Source organism: Cyprinus carpio, chromosome A13 (assembly GCF_018340385.1).
Source record: "Cyprinus carpio isolate SPL01 chromosome A13, ASM1834038v1, whole genome shotgun sequence".
Lineage (NCBI taxonomy): Eukaryota > Metazoa > Chordata > Actinopteri > Cypriniformes > Cyprinidae > Cyprinus > Cyprinus carpio.
Genome location: NC_056584.1, coordinates 27869304 through 27889916, shown reverse-complemented (window position 1 = coordinate 27889916; position 20613 = coordinate 27869304). Strand labels below are relative to the sequence as shown.

Here is a 20613-nt window from a genome sequence, read left to right as displayed (position 1 = left end):
ATGAAAAAAAAAAAAAAAAAAACATTTCTGTTACCTTTAAAAAAATACAGATAAAACTAATAAAAATTACAAAAACACAACAAAATTACTTAAACTTAAAATAAAATGAATATAGAAAATATAAAAATAAAATTAAAGTGATGTATTTTTAGGAATATTATAGATCATAATATATCTATAATAGGTGTGTGAAAGATGCTGATGAATAGCCTGTGATGAGCCGTGACACACAGACATGATATTATATGATTCATGAGCCCTGAGGACTGTGATCTGTGAGCCAAAACATTCAACTTCCAGCTAATTACACACTAGCATAAAGATATTCATGCCATAATATCATATGCAAACAACCCACTGGCTTCAATATTATATGTGGTTATAATCCATAACACTGTACTGTTCTAAACATCAAACGTGTAAGAATCACGAGCCAGAATAACTGGAGGCGGCTTGCCTTTCTGAGATGAAAGACCTTACGTAATGTTTCTTTCAGGGAGAAGGAACAGCTTTTTATTTTAAACACAAGTTGAGGATGTTTTCTGAAATGCTGATGATCGGATGCATGTTAGCGTCAGGTATATGAAATCATGATTTTTTTTATTGGGTTATTTGCCTCATTTCTGATCTTGTTTTGATGGAAAGGCTGATTTATTACTTCAGCTTTGATGGATAGTGCAGACGGCTGGATGCTGACCAATAAAACAACTGATACATGAGAAGAAAATATCATCTGATAGAATTTTTTATTTTTATTTTTGCATGTTCGTAACATAATTGTAATAATATTTGTATTTGCATAATCATAAAATAATAGTATTTAGTATGTTGATTACATAATTTTCATAATTTTCCCATTTTATTTGTATTTTTATTGTTATACTTTTATATAGTTTTATTTTTTGTAATTAATGTTAATTACATAATATTTTATACTTCATGTTTATACATTTTTTTTAAGATGAAGGTGGTCTTTTTTTCTTTTGATGTTCATAACATAATTTTAATAATATTGTTTGCATGTTCATTACATAGTTTTGAAACGTTAATTTTATATTTTCATATACATTTTATATATTATTTTTTTATTTATTGCATGTTTATAGTATAATTTTAATGTTTTTGCATGTTCATTATGTCATTTGAATAATTTTGTCATTTAATTTTAATAAAGTTATAATTTTTTATTTTATACATAATTTTTATAATTCATATGTATGCATTTTTTTAGCATAATTTTATTTATTTATTTGCATCGTCATTACATAATTTAAGTAACTTTGTCATTTTAATTCTATACATCATATACTTAATGTTTAATTTCATGTGCATTGCATTATTTCGCTCATTTAATATTTCAGTTTTAGGGTGACTTTGTTAATTTGTTTTCGGACTGCAGAAGAAAAATAGCCTTTGTTTCTCTCTCTCTCAGGGTCACATGTTCTCGTTAGGCTCCACCCTGTGGGCGGCGCTGGATTCCGTGTCGGAGGCGGAGCTGCAGGTGGAGTTGAGTGAAGAGAGCAGGTGTTTGCTGAAGCAGATGCAGCGAGAGAAACCCGAGGATCGACCGCGACTCCAGGTTCAGCACAGTCAATATTATTAATACTTCATATTGTTAATATAACATAACAATTTACATACATTTTATATTTGCATTAAGTTAAACTAAATGAAAATAGTAATGTTGCTTTGGCAACTAGCTGAACTAAAATAAGTCTTAGATTTTTTATATATTTTAGTTTATTTCAGTTATTGTCTATTTTATTTCAAGTAACGAAATGTTTTTTTTTTTTTTTTTTTTGTGTGTGTATATATATTTATATATATTACATTTTAGTTAATGTCTATTTTATTTCAAGTAACAACTTTTTATTTTATTTTATTTATTTTATGGTTTTAGTTTGTTTACTATAATAACCCTGATAAGAGCTTGATGAAAACAGACTCGTTCTGAAGTTCCATGACTTTCTGTGGAGAAACATGATGAACTTTTTAAGGATGATTTGATTTAATAAAGAAGCAGATTTTCATCTTTGTTTAATGATATGTGAATTATATTACGTCTTATTCTGATGAGAACAAATCCTGGCGATCATGTTCTCCTGTGTGATTTGAGAGTGACCGCTCACACTTACATCTGAGTGCATTAGCAATGTTTCTCAATGTCCATTAAATTGAAGTGTCCACCTAGTGGTTATTCAAGACTAGTGCAGCTTGATTCTCAATATCCCTCCAGAAAAAAATAAAATATCTGTCGAATCGATTTGCTTTGATTCCAGTGTCTCTAAAGCAGTGATTCCCAAACTTTTTCTGTCACACCGATACTTAAAGTTAATACTTAAGATAATAATTTAACAGCAAGTTTGCTCACGTTTGCATGACATGCAGGTAAACAAATAATATATTGCATGTTTTTTAGTAAGTTGTTTTTTATTTTCTTTTATTTTAAAATTATTTTGTTGTTATTATTATTATTATTATTATTATTTTAAATAATTATTTATTTTAAAATGATTTTATTTTATTATTATTTTTTTTTTTTTTTTTTTTTTATGATTTAATTAATTTGGTTTTCATCAACTAAAAAAAAAAAACTTGCAGCACAGTTATTATAGTTAACTAAAGCTAAAACATAAAAAAGTTACTAGAAATAAGATTAAGGTAAAAAATATATATATATATATAATTTATAAAACTAAAATGTAATAAATAATAATAATATATATAGATGTTTAAAAATGTTTATATATATATAACTAATTGAATAAACTAAATGTAATAAATAATAGAGAGAGAGAGAGAGAGAGCAAAAAACACAACAAAAAAACTGAAACTTTAACTAAAGTGAAAATAGGAAATATAAAAATCTAATTCCAAATATTAATAATAAATAAATAAATAAAAAAGTACCAGCTCTCTCACAAACTGTAGTGAAAAAAAGTTTTTCATATTTCACATATCAAAATTTTACATATCATGATTCATCAAATTGTCCTTGATCTTTTGAGGTGAGAACTTGATGAAAACATTTACTGACACTAAACCGCAAAGTTGACTCATTCTGAACCTCCAGGACTTTTTGTGGAGAATTCAGTAATTAAAATGTACAATATGAATCATTTAAGGGTGATTTGACGTAATAAAGAGGCAGATTTCTCTCTGTTGTTTAATGATATGTGTGAGTAATATCGTCTCTCTCTTCAGGATATTGTCTCTCAGAGGCTGTACTCGTGTGACGTATCTCGCCTGCGGTCATCTGCCGGAAACTCTCTGCGATCGGCCGAAGAGTCCTGTCCATCGAGTCCGTCGCTGCTCTGCAAGGTGTGAGTTCACAGCTGTCTCGTAATGCGTAGTGTGTGATGCATTGTGAGGGAATTACAAGGGTTTTGTGAGCTGATAATTAAATCCAAAAATGTCCACAAAAATAAAAAAAAATAATTGTAAAAGTGTCTTAAATTTTTAACAATTCAAATTAAATGCTAAAAAAATATAATAAATAATACAATTATTTTATTTGTTTACCTGCATGTCATTTGAGTATTAACTGACATCAAAGAATAATAATAAATAATGTAATAATAAAAAAAAAAAATGTTTACCAGCCTGATGTGACCATTAACTGATGTCAGAGAATAATAAATTAAAAATAAAATAGAAAAATAATAATATGAATATTTTATTTGTGACTATTAACTGACATCAGAGAATAACAATAAAAAAAATGTAAAAAATATTTTATTAGTTTACTTGCCTATAACTTGCCTATAACTTATCTGACATCAGAGACTAATAAATGATAAAAAGTAATACATTTTTTTTTATTTGTTTACCTGTATGTCATGTGACCTGACATGAGAACCATGAAAGTGCACATTTTTTGTTAAATTATTAAAATATAAACTTAAAATATCAAGTATGTTAGCTTGAACTTGGCTCGAACTTGATTTTGTGAATCACTGATCTAGTATCTGGCTCGGTCAACTCTTTCTGTCTGTTCACAGATGGATGGGAGAAATCCCGTTTCCAGTTTCTGGATCTCAAAGCCTCGAGATCGAACTCCATGGAGCATCCCGCCGGCGATCGGACCATGATGAGAAACTACTCCTCTGATTCATACGGCGGTGAGGAGCTGCTGCTGAAGCAGAGGTCTGGTCTGGTCGTCGGAGGTTCGGCCGAGCTTTCGCCCGGACAGCAGGTCTCAAGAACAGTTCTCCGGTGCACAGGAGAGTCAGGAGAAGAGGCCGGGAGAGCCAGGAGAGCCCTGAACCGCCCCTGCTCCGTCCCGGACTCCAACAACCCTCCGCTTGTCCCCAGGTCCCGCACCCATCAGATGATGATGGCCGACCTGTCCGAGATCACGCGGAAGGAGCTGGAGGCGGGGAGCCTGGGCGGGCGGCCCAAACCCAGGGATTCAGACTCGGAGGGAGAGGAAGAACCCGACGCATGCGAGACGGATCAGACTGAAGCTGCAGGTGCTCGAAGCCCCGCGTCATCCGAAGACGGAGAAACTCACACAGACGCTGAAGTGCGCAGCTCCAACCTCGTCAACAGAACTATGTTGTGCCTGAATGAGGAATCTCAGAATCAGGTGCGTTTGTTGACGCAAAAAAATCCAAATATGACTTTTTTTGTTCATTAAAGGCGAGACACACTTTCAGTTAAAGCCATTGTTTTTTCATGCAGTTTTTAAATTTTGGGCTATTTCACTTCCATAACATGTCTTCTGTGTATTGAGCCTAATTTACGTCATGCAATAAAAAAAAAAGGTAATTGGGACTTTTTATCTCACAATTTTAAATTTATATCTCACAGTTTTTACTTTTTTATCAGAATTTTGCATGCAATTTCTCACAGTTAGATTTTTTACATGCAATTCTGAATTTATTTCTCACTTTTTGATTTTTTTCATGCAATTCTGAGTTTACATCTCATAATTAGATTTTTTTCAATTCTAAATTTATCAAAATTAGATTTTTTTCAATTCTGAGTTTATTTCTCAAAATGTTCATTTTTTTCTTGCAATTTGTAGTTTTTTTTTAATTCTGTTTTTCTCACAATTAGATTTTTTTTTTCAGTTCTGAGCTTATTTCTCACAATTAGAATTTTTCTTGCAATTTTGAGTTAATTTCTCACAATTTGATTTTTTTTTCTTACAATTCTGAGTTTATTCCTCAACATTTGATTTTTTTCTCGCATTTCTGAGAAGAAAAGTCTCAATTGTGAGATACAAAACTCTCAATTATGAGAAAAAAAGTCAGAGTTGTGAGATATAAACACATAATTGTGTACAAAAGACTTCTGAGAGGAAATTGTGAGAAAAAAAAGTCCCAAATGTCTTTTGACATTTTTTATTCCATGATGGTAACTAAAAAACAGAATTTGCAAGATATAAACTCAGAAATCAGAGGAAAAAAAGTCAGAATTGTGAGATAAAAAGTTGCAATTACTTTTTTTTATTCTATACTTTATTTTTTTTAAATACTCTTCCATATCTTTCAGACTAATGGAAGAAAACATTCAACATACACATTTAAATTATTGCACTTTATATATTTGCATCTGTAGATTTCAGTTTTATTATGTATCTTTAAATGCTGTAAGTTTTTTCTCCACTCCAGTAACACGTACACACACCAGACTTTACAGGTTTATTCCTATATATATTCTGAAGGATTTTTACTGAGGGATTTGTTCATATAACGTTCACCTGATTAATATTTAACATTTCATTCCTCAAACATGGTGAAAATTTGTGTTTTTAATTGTATATTGTAGTGTCCGTCTTAAGCGCCAAGAACTAAATGAAGCACTTATGTTGATGTAAAATGAATAGCATTATATTTTGTGTCTTTTCTCAGTGGATCTCTTTGCGAGAGCTTCTCTAAGCTCTCTCTGCCAAGCCGTTCTCAGTCAGTGAGCTCTGGGCTTTATGCTACATGTGTCTCTCCACGCTACAGACCTACATGACCTTCCAGGTCAGTCGTGCACATCAAAGATACTTTGCTTTGTCTTTATTTAGCTATTATGTCCATAGTAAATTTATATTGATGGGACAGTTCACCCAAAAATGAAAATTCTGTCATTTATTCACACACTTATGTTGTTCCAAACCTATATGAATTCCTTTCTTCTGTGAAACATTAAAGAAGATGTTTTGAAGAATGTTGTTAACCAAACAGTTGCCGGTAGCCATTGACTTCCATTAATTGTATTTGTTTATCCATAATATGGGAGTCAATGGGACTTTCTTATGTTTTCGGAGCTGATGATATTTCATTTAAAAGCAGGGTTGCAATTTTCCTCCCAGAAATTCCCCAAAATTAAAAAAAAAAAAAAAAAAAAGTCAGAAATGTTTTACCAGAAGGTTTCCGCCTCTCTGCAACTCTATTTAAAAATCTTTTCAATAACCTTTTGTTATACTTGTATGTTTTTTTTATTTTATTTTGTTTATGCATGCAGTGTTTCAGCTGATTTTAATTCAGGGACCTGATAGAATATTTGTAGTTTTAAAAATTAATTTGTCATACTAAAGGAGTAAAGTGAACATCAAAAAACTAACAACATGATCAAAAATGAAATAGTAATAATAAAATTGTGAAACTAGTATACAAAACAATTAATTAATGCATACACTACCAGTCAAAAGTTTGGAATAATTAAGGTTTTTTAAATAAATTTCTTCTGCTCACCAAGGCTGCATTTAACTTGGGAAAAAAATACAGTAAAAATTGTGGAATAGTATTAGAATTTAAAATAGCTGTTTTCTGTGTGAATACCTGTTAAAATGTAATTTATTGCTGTGTTCATAGCTGAATTGTTCCATATAGAAATCATTCTAATATGCTGATTTTTTGACTTATATAAATTTTAACCTAAAATCTTTAATGTTGAATCAGAAAATGTCTGTTATTTGTACCAAGTACCCACGTTCAGATTGATAGAGATACTAGCCATCTCCATTTAACACAAACTAATACCAGTATTTTTTTAGCAACTGTTTTGCTCCACATTTTACATGACCTCTGTGATCCGTGGCTCCTGTTGGAGAAAAATAACTGTGCTGTATTACTGACCTCCGACTACCTGTGTCTGGACTCTGTGTATGTGGGCTGTGAAGGAGAGATGCTGTTTCTGAGACCTAAAAACTCAGGTACGAGAACTACAGAACATCTCATTACCATCACAACTCTCATTTCCATCAATGAAGAGTCAATATTAAATCAGAATGAGCTTTACACTTTAGAACAACACTCTCCAGTGAATGCAATTATTATAATAGTTATTAGTTCATTAATTCTGTTCATTTTGTCCTTCTCAGCCTCCTGTGATGCATTTTTTCTGGCTCCTGAGTTTCAAGAACATGGAATTGTGACAGAAAAGGTTTGTCGCTGTCTAGTGACACAGTGTGGTCTGTTTGAATGAATGTGATTTACAGTGTGTTTTTGCTCGTCTCTAGGCGTGTGTGTATGGGGTAGCAGCTGTTCTCTGGGCTACAGCCAAGTTTAATTTGTCTCCCAATCAAAAACTGGCCATGCCGAGAAAACTCAAGAGGCTTCTGCTTGAGATGGCCAAAAGAACTCCAATCGAAAGACCATCTATTGAAATGGCGAAAAAGGTACTTGCGAGTCATTTAGTCATTTAAAACTTACATGCTGGAGTCATATTTCACTCTTTCAGTCTAAAGCATAGGATAAGATTATGTAAGAGTATTATATTTCTAAAAAACAAAAAATCAATTTTTCATGTATAATATAATGTTGCATAATTTTGATATAATTTTTAAAACTCTATCTATCTATCTATCTATCTATCTATATATCTATCTATCTATCTGTTGACAGTTGTTTTATTATTTGTATTTTATTATTATTTTATTATAAATTATTTTGTTGTATGTATACTTTTCAAGAACTATATATGTATAATTATATTTATTATAAATAAAATAGACATATAAATATATATTGTTTTTATATGAAAAATTAAGTCTATTTTCAGGAATGTATCTTTGCATTACCATAATGCGAATTTGGGCCAGAATTTAGTGTAATTGTCATGAGATTTATGTCACAAAGTGATTAGAGTGTTAATGGCCGTAAAATAGACTTTATGATCATTAAGACTCATTAAGATTTTCTTTATGCAGTCCAAGCATTTCTTGTTTTTTAATCCAAACACATGCTCTGTTCTCTCTTGTAACATATGGCACCATTGTGCATCCAGGCTGTTTACCTGTGCTAATGTGCTTTATGTTGGCTCTTATATTCTAGTCTTGCCGTGACTACCTCTCCCGCCAAGGAACGAATGCCGAGAGCGTGTGGACCCAGATCATCAGCCGAGTTCACCAGGTGAAGCGTCACACTTAGTTCATCCAGAGGATCTGTGCAGTCATGCGTGGGCAGGGTTTCATCAGTCCTGTGATCTTGTCTTTTCGGTTTTATAGAGTGTCTGTGTGTTTCACCCGCCTCCGACTGTCTGGCACAGAAACATCATCTCTGCTTCGGTTATTAAATAGTCATGGACTGATTTTGTCATGAGAGTTCCCTCAGGAATGTTTTTGCTCAGAGGTTGATCTTTCAGCTCTGGAGACTCGGTTGTGTTTAAGGCAAGACACCCCAGGTGAATAGGGTAAAAACACAAAGCTAATATTTATCACCATACTTCCCCAGTTGATTGATTGCATTAAGAATTGCAACCTTTTTTTTTTGTATTACAAGTTTTCTGAAATGTTATGTTTAAATATGCAAACAAGGCACTAAATAATTAAATATGCATTAATTTGCATACATTTCCAGAACAGAAATCCAAACATTCGGGTTTAAAATTCATGTTTGATTTTGCTGACATTAAATGTTTTACAGAAAGCATTTTTGATTTCTCTTTTATCACTCCAGAAATCAGAAATTGCTATCAACGCCCAGAAAAATACACTTTACTATGTTTTTATGAGTAAAATGTTACAGAAAATCAGATGAATATGAACAAACCCATCAGTAAAAACCTTTAGAAAATAGATGGAATTAAACAGTAAAAATGTGTGTATGTAAGTGTTACTGAAGTGGAGAAAGAAACTCTATAAACATATGGACTTTAATTGAAATATACAGACGTAAAGTGCAATAATAAGTCAGCTGAATGATATATAAACAAACCCCTCTATAAAAACCTTCAGAATATTGATAGGAATAAAACTGTAAAATTTGGTGTATGTAAGTGTTACTGGAGTGGAGAAAAAACTAAATTTAGGAAAACTGCCTTGAAAGATACAGACGTAAATCAAAAAAGTGCAATATTAAACCAATATACTGAATGATATATGAAAAAAACCCTTCTATAAAAATCTTCAGAATTTAGATAAGAATGAAACTGTAAAGTTTGGTGTATGTAAGTACTGCTGAAGTGGAGAAAAAACTCACAGCATTTAAAGATATGTATTGTAGTTGAACTCTAAAGACGCAAATAGAAGTACAGTAATAAAACCAGTGTGAATGATATATGAACAATCCCCTCTATAAAAACCTTCAGAATATAGATAGGAATAAAACTGTAGAGTTTAGTATATGTCAGTTTTATGTACTGTAACTGAAATCTACAGACGCAAATAAAGTCCAATAAAATAAATACTTAAAAGTGCATTTTGCATGTTTTCTTTCCACAAGTCTAAAAAAAAAAAAAAAAAAAAAAAAATGAAAAGCCAAATAACCAAAAACCTCAAAATTTACCAGTACATGAAAAACACAGTGTCTTGCCTTATGTATCAACTTTGCTTCAAATGTTTCTATTAAAATTTTTGGTCAAAAGAAAAACATAGAAACTAATGAAGAATAAATCCCATCAGCGTAGCAGCTCTTAGTCCAAACGCTCTTCTGTAACTCTTTCCTGTCTTAATGCATGAACTTCAGTCAACAAGTTTCTCATAACAAGTACGGTTTTTATTGAAGGCATTCGATGGGAATAGAGATACAGAGGAATGGTCTTCTCCTGAGTGTGCTGAAAACCCATCTGACCCACACTTGGGAGAAGTTAAGACAGTGCGAATTTGCATTTTTAACATTTCAGATTAAATAGATAAACAATACCTGTCTAGAATAGATTCTGGTCATATTTTACCCTCAAATCAAAAGAAAGAAGTAATTTTGTGCATAAAGAAAGCCTTTTAATAATAATAATAATTTCATCAGTTCATCAGCACATTTTACCCACTCAAATTTCTTATTGTAATTTGTATGTATGTATGTGTGTGTGTGTGTGTGTGTGTGTGTGTGTGTGTGTGTGTGTGTGTGTGTGTGTGTGTGTGTGTGTGTGTGTGTGTGTGTGTAATATGTGTGCTTTTTTGTTTTACATATTTTATTATACACTTTATATTATTTAATTTTATTATTTGTAATTGTACATTTTATCATTTTAAGTTTTATTTGTAATTCAGTTCTTTTATTATTATTTTTTGTTTATTTTATTTTTATATATTTACATTTTTACATGTATTTATTAATTAATTTAAAATGTATTAATTTATCGAGGAGTACTTTTTTTTTTTTTACAAATGTTATATTTTGTTATTTTTATTGTATTATTTGCACATTTATTATTATTATTTATTATTATTATTATTATTATTATTATTATTATTATTATTATTAGTTTAGTTTACCTGCCTTTAAAAAAAAAAAAAAAAAAAAAAACACCCCCCAGCTTAACCTTTAATTGTGTGATTTTTGTCAAAATCACTGATTTACCCATTTAATTAAGTACAGGGTAGCTAACTCTAAGAGAAATAAACTAAAGAATTGAATAAATAAATAATTACAGTGTTTTCACATCAATTTTACCTTTGTTTGAATTGTATAATATATATATATATATATATATATATATATATATATATATATATATATATATATATATATATATATATATATATATATATATATATATATACTGAATACTCAAAAGTTAAACATCGGACCAGATTAACATAATGAGTTTTTTTTTTTGAGGGGACATGTGCTTTTGCTACTAAAATAATGCCATTTTCATTATGTAAAATATAATTTCTTATTTGAGGGTGAAATGTGATCTGCACATCTTTTTCATGAGATCCACCCTGTTGTGTTTTAATTGTATGTTGCCTATATATTATTGTCTTTCACATGTGTTTGGTGTTAATCTGCAGGTGCGTTTGTGTTTGTTAATCTCAGGTTTTGTCCCGTTGGCCAGCGAGGGCCGATTGGAGCCTGTAGCTGGTCCAGTTCCCCATCATTACCCAGAATCCTCCACCAGCGTCAGACTGCCCGAGGCATTTACGTCTCCTGCCACACACTTCAGCCCCATAATACTGACTCATCACCCGCAGTCTGAGCTGTAGGTCTGCAAAGAACAGTTCGCTGGTTTTAGGAAATCCCAGAATGCATTTTGTTAAATGTAACTGAGTCATCAGTGAATGTTTATTGAATCAAGGCCTTTGTTAGTAGCCAAAATTGTGTTCATGATATGCTGATTCATGAAATGAATGCTGTTGATGTGCATTAGGTTACTAATTCTTTGAATCAGTGCATTTTTGCAAACCAGGAATGATCAGATTCTCCAATCTACTCAGATGGAGGTTTTAGAGGAGATTGTATTTAATAAAGTCTGTGTCTTCACCATTGTATATTTTATTAAGAATTTTTTACATTTTATTTTAGTAGTAAATGATACCCTATTGGTTTTATTAATATTTTGAATTAACTTTTTTACTTTCAGTTTTCATTTTAATTTTAGTTAAAAAAATTGTAATTGTAAGTTTAATAAATTTTTTATTTTAGTTTTAGTTTTTATTTATTTTAATTCCAGTTAGTAATTTTAGCGCTTAAACTTAAAACTAAAAGAAAATTTGAAATGTTGTCTTGGCAACTAACTGAAGTAAGTTTTTTATTTTATTTTATTATTTTATTTTATTTTATTTTATTTTTATTTTTTTATTTAATTTAATATTTTTTTTTTAATTATTATTAGTTTTAGTTAACGACAATAACATTGATCTGGATCCCTAATGTTTTTATTTTAATTATTTTTAAGAATTTAAGGATCTTTTTTATTTTACTTTTTTATTTTTATTTTATTTCTTTGACTTTTTTAAATATAATTGTATTATTTTATTTTATTGTATGTTATTTGATTTTTTTTGTTTTTCATTTTTATTTTATAATTTATTTTTTTATTATTTTATTTTCAAGTATTATTTAAATGTATTTTGTTATTTATTTTACATTTTATTATTTTATGTATTATTTTAATTTATTTTATTTTATGTTGTTTGATTTTTTTTTTTTCATTTTTTTTTTTTTTTTTTTTACATTTTATTATATTTTATTTTATTTACTTTTTTTAATTTTATTGTTTTCAAGTATTATTAAAATTAATTTGGTTACCTTTTAAAAACATTGAATTGTATTATTTTTGTTTTTATTTTTTTAGTTTAGTTTAGTTTCGTTTACTCACCTGTGATCAAAAAACACGTCCAGCTCAACGTTTAATTTTATGATTTTTGTTATAAATTCACAGATCTTCGGCTTAAATGTTGCTGTGACAGTTAACTGAAAGTTTTTTTTTCCCCATCTAATATTTATATTAATTATTATTATATAATATTTACTGTTTTATTTAAGCTTTATTTCAATTAACAAAAAAATGTTTCAATAGTTTTAATGATAAAAACTCTCTGAGCTCTGAAGTAGACTTTAAAACCAAACTGTTTTATTATTATTATTATTATTTGTAGATTGTCAGTGGACGCTCTGATGAGGACATCATGGATGAAACGATCCTGCGAGAGCCAGGTGAACAGGACGAGAGCGCCGCTGAGGATGACGGGACGAGTGGTGTTTTCTCTGCCAGTTATTCATCATCATCCAGTTCTAAGACTCTTGTGGATTCCTCTCCTCCAGCAACTCTTCAAATAACCAATCAAGAAACAGACAACCAGCCAAACGTCCCCGCCTTGTCTTGTGTTAATGGGATTTGTAACAACTTCCTGCTACAGCAAGACCCGCAGACAGGACGTCTGACCCTACTTCCTGTTCAGATCGCCGTGCTTCAGCCAATCACAGGCACGGATCACTTCAGCTCAGAATCACCAAACAAGAAGCCACCGAAACCTTCAAAGGACAGTGTGAGGACTGAAAGCGTCTGTGCAACCCACAGAGACTCGACAGTGTCTCCTGAAAGTCCAGTGGCAGATATTATAGTTCAGCCTAACTCTGCGCCTCACTGTATGAATCTCAGCTGCTCACACTCACGTCAGAGAGGCTTGTGTCTGCAGCACGTCACTGAGCTGCTCAGAGAAGAGTTTGCTTTTGATGGCCACCTGGAGAATGGAGTCCAAGATCTGGCTATGGGTAAAAAATTAAATCACTCATTTTAATGTTTCTGCTTATTTGACCTAATTGTTGTTTATTTTAAAATTATTTAAATTTTTTAAATTTTTTTTTTTTTTTTTTTTTTTTTTAATGCAGTTTTTCAAATTTTACAATTAATTATTTTTATTGAATTTTATTTTATATTTTATTATTTATAATTTATTTTTATTATTTTTACACATTTTGTTTTAATTTTTATTATTTTATTACATTTAAATTTTTTCAATGATTTTTACATTTTTATTTTATTTAGTTGTGCATTTTATTCTTTTTTTTACATTTTATATATTTAAGTATTATTAATGTATTGCTTTTAATAATTTTGTTCTAAATTTTTTACATTATATTATTTCTATTTTATTTTGTTGTATTTTTACATATTTTATTATATACATTAATATTATTTTACTTTTTTAATTGTTTACATTTTAAGTATTATTTTAATTAATTATTTTTTATAACTTTTACATTTTATTATTTATTTGTCTTTTACATTAAATTATTTTTATTTTATTTTATTATTTTATTATTTTTTATTTTACATATTCTTATTGTATTATTTGTATTTTTAAAAACTAATTTTAGTTTTGTTTACTAACTTTTAGTTTAATTTATATTGTAGTTTAATTTTTTTTTTTCATTAATTAGGTCCAGGGTTACTTTCTTTTTTCACTTTTCTAAATAATTGTTTATTTGTAAGTCCATAAAAAAAAAAAAAATTAAAATAAAAAAAAATAACTGAATAAATAAATAACAGTTGTGTTTATGTTAGAGTAGTCAATTTTTAAACACATATTTACCTTTGTTTGAAATGTCTGAATCAGTTCTTTGTTGGAAGAGTCTTGAAGGATCCCTCGTGACTTGTTCTCTGTTTCCAGGAAAATACATCTTCTCTTTAAAAACCCTCCAGTTTGAGACCTTTTGTCGAGCGATAACAGAGAAGTTCAGTGATCTGCACTGGGATCAGAAGCTGCTGTGTGACCTGCACCGTCTGATCAACCAGCACTCGTGCCGACGGTGAGCATCAACCCAGATCTAACACACACATCTTTAGCCGCTTAATCATCTGCCAGGAACGTCAAAGAAATGTGTCCTTATTTAAGAATAATTAGAAAGCAAGACAAAAATACTTAGAAGAAAAATCCTATTTACTTATTTTCTTTCTTTCTTTCTTCTAAAGAATTTATTTATTTATGTTTAGGGAAAAACTTAATTGAAGATATATTATCCTACACAGTTCTGCTTCTTAAGTAGATTTTTCTTGTTATAAGGAAGTTTAGAAAGACATGAGAAAAATACAGATTAAGAAAAAAAATGCTTTACAGAGACAGAAAACAAGACATTTACCAATTAATGAAATAAAAGCTGCCAGTGAAAAAAACAAAAAAAACACTTAATTGAAAATATATTATCTTACACAGTTTTGTTTCTTTTTAAGTAGATTTTTTCTAGTTTTAGGGATGTTTAGAAAAAACACAAGAATGATGCAGATTAAGAAAATATTTTAGATACAGAGAGCAAAGCAAATAATAATAAACCACCTACAAAATAAATAAAATCTGCCAATTAATAATAATAATAATAAAACTCTTACATCAATAAAGTTTTGCTTCTTAAGTGGATTTATCTTATTTTTAGAGATGTTAAGAAAAAACAACAAAAATATAGATTAAAAAAAAAAATAAAAATGTCATTATACAGATACAGATTGCAAGGCACAAAATACATAAATAAAAATACAAATGCATGAATGAATGAAGGAATCATCGATTGGTTGTTATTGAACAGCTCACATTCAGCTTTGTTTTTCTAAAATGCACAACAGCCTGTGGCTTTGAATTTGAATTTCAGTCACATGAGACCTTCTCAAGAAACCCTCAAACACACATTCGCTTCCGCTGCACTTATCCTCAGTGATCAGGCCAGAATCGTTTCAGAAACAGCTGTTGGTCCCTGTGGAAACAGAAGAGTCCTCAAGATCAGGAACAGACACAGCGCTCGCTCGCGTCACTTGAGTCCAGAATGAAGCCAGACACACAATGGTCTCTTTCTCAGAGCGGATCACATGCGGTCCGATCCGGCTCTGGGTGTTACAGACGCGCTCTGCATGCGGTTAGACGCCGGCGCAGGTGATGCGAGACGGCTGGAGACACAGGTGCTGGAGGTTCAGTGTGTCTCGGATCAAAAGACGTGTTTTTATAACTCTCAGCGCTCGGGTAAAGCATTGAGGAACCACTTTGCAGTTCTCTGGTAGGTGATTTGGTGGAAAAATAGTTTAGTATTTATTTATTTATTCATTCATTTTTTCATTCTTTCTTTCATTTATTGCTTTGAAATCTGTGTCTGTATTGAAAAAAAAAAAAAATAATAATTCTTTAACTGCATTTTTTTCTAAACATCCCTAAAACAAGATAAATCTACTTAAGAAGCAAACCTTTATTATTATTTCTTATTATTATTATTATTATTATTATTATTATTATTATTATTATTATTATTATTAATAATATTTATTATTATTAGCAATTGGCACATTTTATTTTATTTTATTTTATTTTATTTTATTTTATTTTGGCCCTGCAATGTGTATCTGGACTGCAAAAAAAAAAAAAAAAATAATAATAATAATTATTATTTTTATCAGTATTTTTCTCGTTTTTTTTTTTTCTAAACATCTTTAAAGCAAGATAAATCTACTTTAGAAGCAAAACCATGTAAAATAATGTACCTTGAATTATGTGGTTTATTTTTTATTTTATTTTTTATTCATTGGCACATTTTTATTTAGTTTATTATGCTTGCCTTGTTTTCTGTATCTGTAGTGAATAAAAAAACTTAACCTTTCTCCAGTTAAAATTATCGTAACATTCTTAAAACAAGAAAAATTACTTAAAGAGCAAATTTATTTTGTGAAACTGTGAGGTATTTTAAGCAGAAATCTCACAAAAATTGTGTTAGCTTTTGATTTGAGATATTTTACTGGAAAACGAGACAAAGGTCCTGATTGACTGATTATTATTATTATTATTTTTTTCTTCTACAAAGAATAATTTTCTTAATTTGTATTTTTTGTTTGTTTGTTTGTTTTTAACCTGGATACATGTACTTAAGAAACAAAACTGTGTAAGATAATATATATTCGTGTGTGTGTGTGTGTGTGTGTATTTACTGACATATTTTAGACAGTTTATTATTGTTTTGACTTGCCTTCTATATCCGTAGTGCAGAACATTAATTTTCATAATCTATATTTTGTCATGTTTTTTAGTTAAAGCATCCTTACAAAGAGATAAATGCACTGCAAAACTGTAATATTTAATATTTTAAATAGTATATATAGTTTTTATTATTATTATTCCATTGATGGATTTTTTTTATTTTTTTTATTTTGTTATTGTATTTTGAGCATAAACCTCAGCTCTTGATGTTTAGATATTTTACCTGACAGTGTTGTTTTTATCTATTCGCTGGCTTGGCTCAGATGCTTTGAGCTGTTTAATGTTCTGTCTCACAGAGCTTGTGTTGTTTCTCTCTCTCTCTCTCAGTGTCTCTGATGAACAGCCCTCCTCAGAGGCAGTGCAAAGGGCAGCAGCGTCGCTCCAGAGCACCAGACAGTGTCTGTCCAGCGAGGAAAACGATCATCCTGACCACAATGCAAACCTCTGGCCCTCAGATCGAAGGGTCCGTGATACGAAACCAGCTGAACGAGATCATGAAGGAACCGGAATGCAAACCAAATGAGCTTAAATACAGAGAAATAGCAGATGGACAAAACCTGGAGCAGACGGGATCTGAGACCAGGACCGCATGCTGGAGACGAGACACACAGGAAGTGACATCAGAGGATGACAACAAAGGTAGGACCGCCTCCTGTCATCAACTGATCAATCACTCATCAAAAAAATCTGCCATTCAGTTCTGAAACCACTTTCCTTTTCTGCCAGCCAATAATCAAATAACTGTATAGTCATTGTAGTTTAGGTTCCTGTTGTAGGTGATGCAGCCTTTCTAATATCTTGTTCAAATAATAAATTAATACAGGTCATGTGAGATCAGGATGAGTTTGTTTCTTCATCAGATTTGGAGAAATTTCAAATCTGCAGAAATTGATGCTCTGCAGTGAATGGGTGCCAAACAGTCCAAATGGATGATATGTAGTAATAATCCACAGCACTCCAGTCCATCAGTTAACATCTGGAGAAGACAAAAGATGAAACAAATCCATTTCCATTTGCACATTAGCACATTTTCATTTTTGGCTGAACTATTACGTTGATGTATTGAATAATATGGCAACGACTGGAAATGCAAATTAAAATAATTTGTTTTTACGCAGATGGACATTCACGTGCTCTTTTTATGGTGACTTCAGTAGCTCTGTTCTGTTGTTATAGTCCTGATTTAGTGTTTTAGAGTCAATGAAAGCCTGTTTTAGAGATGTTTTATTTAAAGTTGTATAACTTTGATTGACAGTTGAAAGCAAATATAAAGGATGGGGTGTTTTTCAGCGCTGCCAGACTTGCTGAGAGCTCTTGGTGCTTGAGTTGTTAGTGGAAATGAGTTGCCAGGAAACTAATGCAGATGATGGGAGTTTTCATTCTGTCTGGGCGCCCAGCGCTCTCCATTCTGCTCGTTCGGATGGGGTTCGCAGGTGGATTTTTTCCTTCGTCTTTTATGGTCTTTGTGCTCCTTGCTCATCACACACACACACACACACACACACACTCAACACACTAAGTGCAAACAAACCACAAACACACACTCACAGCAAACTGCAGGTGTATCACACGCAAACACGTCCCAGTCAAAAACCAGAAGGAACAAATAAGGAAATAGAAAAGTCTGTCAATACAAAATAAGACTGATTGTTTGAAAGTTAGCATAGATAGATATTCAGATATAATGGACAGAAGGACAAATGAATGGTTGGATAGATAGTAGATAGATAGATAGATAAGATAGATAGATAGATAGATAGCTAGATAGAAGATAAGAGATAGATAGATAGATAGATAGACAGATGACCAGATAAATAGATGGATATATAGAAGAATAGATAGATCGATAGATAGATAGATATAAGATCGATAGATACGATAGATGGATGTGATAGATGAAATAGATAGATAGATAGAGTAGATAAATAGATGGATAGTATATATAGATAGATAGATAATAGATAGGACGACAGAGACAGATGGATAGATAAGATAGATGGATAGATAGATGACGATAAATAGATGGATGGAGATGGACAATAGATAGATCGATAGATTAGATAGAGAGATAGATAGATAGATAGAGAGATAGAAGTAGATGGTACTAGAACAGACAGAGACAAGATGGGACATGATAAATAGATGGATGGTAGATGATAGACCTGATCGACGGACAGATGGACAGGTGGACAGATGGTGAATGGATGGATTAAATATATAGATGGACGGAGGGATGACATACCAGTAATGGTAGATAAAAAAGAAAAATAGAAAAAGATATAGGGACAGATGGATAGAGGACAGACAACCAATGACAACAGTATAGATAAGATGGAGGATAGATACAGATGGATGATAGGGATAGACAGTGGATGGCTCAGATGGATGGGATAGACAGGATGGATGGATGGACAATGGATGGAGATATATGACGGATGACAGACAGATAGATGAAGCCGACATATAGGACAGAGGATGGTAGACAGACAGACAACAACAGAGGATGGACGACAGAAAGACGACATAGATGAACATATACGACAGACATAGATATTGGGAAACAGATTGGACGGATGGATGAAAGAGGAGACAGCATGGACGGACAGAAACAGACAGAATGACAGATAGATAGAACATAATAGATAGATAGATAATAGAAATAGATAGATAGATAGACGAGATAGATAGATAGACGGACAGATGACGATAGACAGATAGATAGATAGATAGATAGATATATATCATAGATAGATAGATAGATAGAGTAGATAGATAGATAGACAGATAGATGTGACAGATTGACCAGATGGACGGATAAACGTAGATGGATGGATAGATGGATGGACAGATGGATGGATGGATGAACAGATGGACGGACGGACAGATAGATGAATATATAGATGGACAGATGTGTGAGAAATTATTCTGAATATAATCCCAATGCAAAAACCGTGGTATGTGATGTTTTCAGTTTTTGTGAGCATCTCTCTCTGTCTGTGATAGAGCTGAATGAGCAGATGGAGCTGCAGTGCGGCGCGCCTCCAGACGGTGGTGCTGGCGAGTGTGTTTGTGATGCTGAAGCGCTGGAGGACAGCGGCGGCGCCCGGATCACTCCCGACGGCTCGGAGCTGGACATGGACGACTGTGACTCTCTGATCTCTGAGCGGATGCTCTCGGTCTGCAGCGACCCTCAGCGGGCCCCACGCGGCTCCTCCTGGGCTCTGGCTCTGTATGGAGATGAATGCTTCAGTCCGGACGTGCTGGAGTACGCGCAGAAACTCAGCAGTCACAGCGAATCTCCCACGCTGGAGGACAAATCACAGGCAGGTTTGATACATGTTGCGTATGGATTCATTTTGAACACAACGCTTTAAATTTGTACGTATGGGTCATATTTTACCCCAAAATATAAAGAAAAAAAATAAGAAAGCATATCTTTCATAAAACGAAGCCTGCTCGTTGAAGCATTAAGATTAAAGTTTTTTTGGGGAGCCTGGAATTATTTTCATAACAATTAAACACATTTTCACCACAATTCTCAGTTTTGTATTTTGTTTCTTCATAATTAATTTTATTCTCAGTGGTGATTCCGTTTTATTCCCGTGGTATATTTTACTGTTACAATGTTTGTTTGTTTGTTTGTTTTTTAACAATAAAGAAAATATTAAAAGCAGTACAATGACACATAAATAAAATATAAATAATTTACCATTTAAATAACATATCAGTTATTAGTTATTTTAATACCATTGAGATACTATTGTAGTTAATATTTTAAATTATATTTTATGTGTATATTTTCTGTTTTCACTTTAATTTTAGTTCAAATTTTATTTATTGTTTTTTTTTTTTTTTTTTCATTTTCTGTTTTTTTTTTTTTTATTAATGTCTATATAGTTTTTTTTTTGTATTTCTTAGTTTTAGTTTATTTAGTTTTAGTTATTTTAGTACAGCGAGTTAAACTAAACGGAAATGCTGCCTTAACAACTAGCTGAAAT

At 31.3% G+C, this 20613-nt stretch overlaps 1 protein-coding gene across 1 annotated transcript in view; it reads left to right on the top strand.

Annotated features, from left to right (window-relative positions):
• LOC109074198 (kinase non-catalytic C-lobe domain-containing protein 1) overlaps positions 1 to 20613 on the top strand; it is a 182638-nt gene that overhangs the window by 9034 nt on the left and 152991 nt on the right. Inside the window, 16 exon segments of the mRNA XM_042769566.1 lie at positions 1411 to 1579; positions 3205 to 3225; positions 3228 to 3321; positions 4002 to 4588; positions 5859 to 5973; positions 7076 to 7150; positions 7319 to 7380; positions 7457 to 7615; positions 8271 to 8348; positions 9942 to 10029; positions 11196 to 11361; positions 12760 to 13376; positions 14276 to 14414; positions 16943 to 17083; positions 17085 to 17254; positions 19619 to 19938. Coding sequence (XP_042625500.1) covers positions 1411 to 1579; positions 3205 to 3225; positions 3228 to 3321; positions 4002 to 4588; positions 5859 to 5973; positions 7076 to 7150; positions 7319 to 7380; positions 7457 to 7615; positions 8271 to 8348; positions 9942 to 10029; positions 11196 to 11361; positions 12760 to 13376; positions 14276 to 14414; positions 16943 to 17083; positions 17085 to 17254; positions 19619 to 19938 — 3001 coding nt within the window.